General features: G+C 35.3%; 1 protein-coding gene across 1 annotated transcript; it reads left to right on the top strand.

The window, feature by feature from the left end:
* Nucleotides 1-856: 856 nt before the first annotated feature.
* LOC105316258 (tyrosine-protein kinase receptor Tie-1-like) lies at nt 857-1,314 on the top strand (the record flags this gene model as incomplete). The annotated part of the gene is made up of 3 exons (XM_011411081.2): nt 857-915; nt 1,000-1,168; nt 1,221-1,314. Coding segments are annotated over exons 1-3 (322 nt in total), but the record flags the coding sequence as incomplete, so codon positions are not given.
* Between the last annotated feature and the right edge of the window lie 16 nt (nt 1,315-1,330).

Genomic DNA, 1,330 nt, shown 5'->3' with positions numbered 1-1,330 from the left:
AGACTTTCTCTCTGTCTCCTGAGCTGCAGATCCCATTAGCTTGCATTCTACACAATAATTAATTAAATTAAATTTGTAAATTATTACATACCTTGTGACTTTTTGTGTGGTTTTGCCTTTTTAGGAGCTGCAGCCATAACTAGAGCTTACAGTTCCTAAAAAACAAAGTTGCTATCATTACATATCAAGCCATAAAGCCAGCAAAAACAAGCCATATCGGAAGTGTCTATGACACCCAAATTATCACTGCTTCACTTAGATGGCTAGACAGTTCCCATTTTTTTATAAGTATATCCCTGTAATATTCAAACACCCCTCTATCTAAAAACAATATGAGGAATCATCCTTGCTATAGCTACATGGAGATACAATCATGACAAGACACCAAGCCATGCTGCCACAAACACCCACTAAAATTAACACCGTAGTAAATACAAAGCTATCCACTTGGCACTTATCTATAGTGACTTACAACAAAGTATAGACCCTCTCAAAGTGTCCTAAGCAACTGGCCAGAGTACTCACACCTTTTGGGTAGAGAAGGGCGGAGTTTTAAATTAACCCTCATGAAACTGTGCCCAACTTTTTCAAACTATTGGAATTTTCTACTTAACAGATGATTTATTTTTAAAAATTCTTGCAGATTTATAATCAGGATAAAAAGTACAACACATTGATATAAGTAAGTTTTTGTTTTGCTGAACTTCATTTTTCACGTTGCGGACCCTAAGGAAGTCTATTGTCTTATTTGCAGAAAGAGAAATCTCATCTTATAGTGGGAGCAATCAGTGAAGAAAGCACAGTACTAAATGTTAGGAAACAGTTGCTCTCTGTGTGTCTTCAAGTTGCTAATGGAATGAATTACTTAGCTTTGCAAAAGTTTATTCATTGTGATCTTGCTGCTCGAAATTGCTTGTAAGTATAACAACCAATAGAAATGCATTACCTACTAGTAATTGATCCAACTTTAGCATAGTTGTGACTAAATTATGATCATAGGATTGCTGATAATGGTGTCATCAAAGTTGCTGATTTTGGCCTATCGGAAGAAATTTACACAAAAAATTACTTTAATCAATTTAAAGAGTCAAAATCTGTTAAACTCCCAGTCAAATGGATGGCACTTGAAAGTCTTCACTATGGAACATTCTCTGAAAAATCAGATGTGGTCAGTTTTAAATATTATTAGATCTAGTATGGTTCAATTCTCACACACACAGTGGTCTTATGGTGTTTTATGTTGGGAAGTCTTTAGTGCTGGGAAAATACCATACCCTGGTATGGATCCAATAGGATTAGTGGAACTATTGGATAGTGGGCAAAGATTAAG

Source organism: Amphimedon queenslandica, unplaced genomic scaffold (genome assembly GCF_000090795.2).
Source record: "Amphimedon queenslandica unplaced genomic scaffold, v1.1 AMPQUscaffold_2744_Cont25255, whole genome shotgun sequence".
Lineage (NCBI taxonomy): Eukaryota > Metazoa > Porifera > Demospongiae > Haplosclerida > Niphatidae > Amphimedon > Amphimedon queenslandica.
Note: the sequence above shows the minus strand (reverse complement) of the source record. Positions and strands in the feature narration are given on the sequence as shown.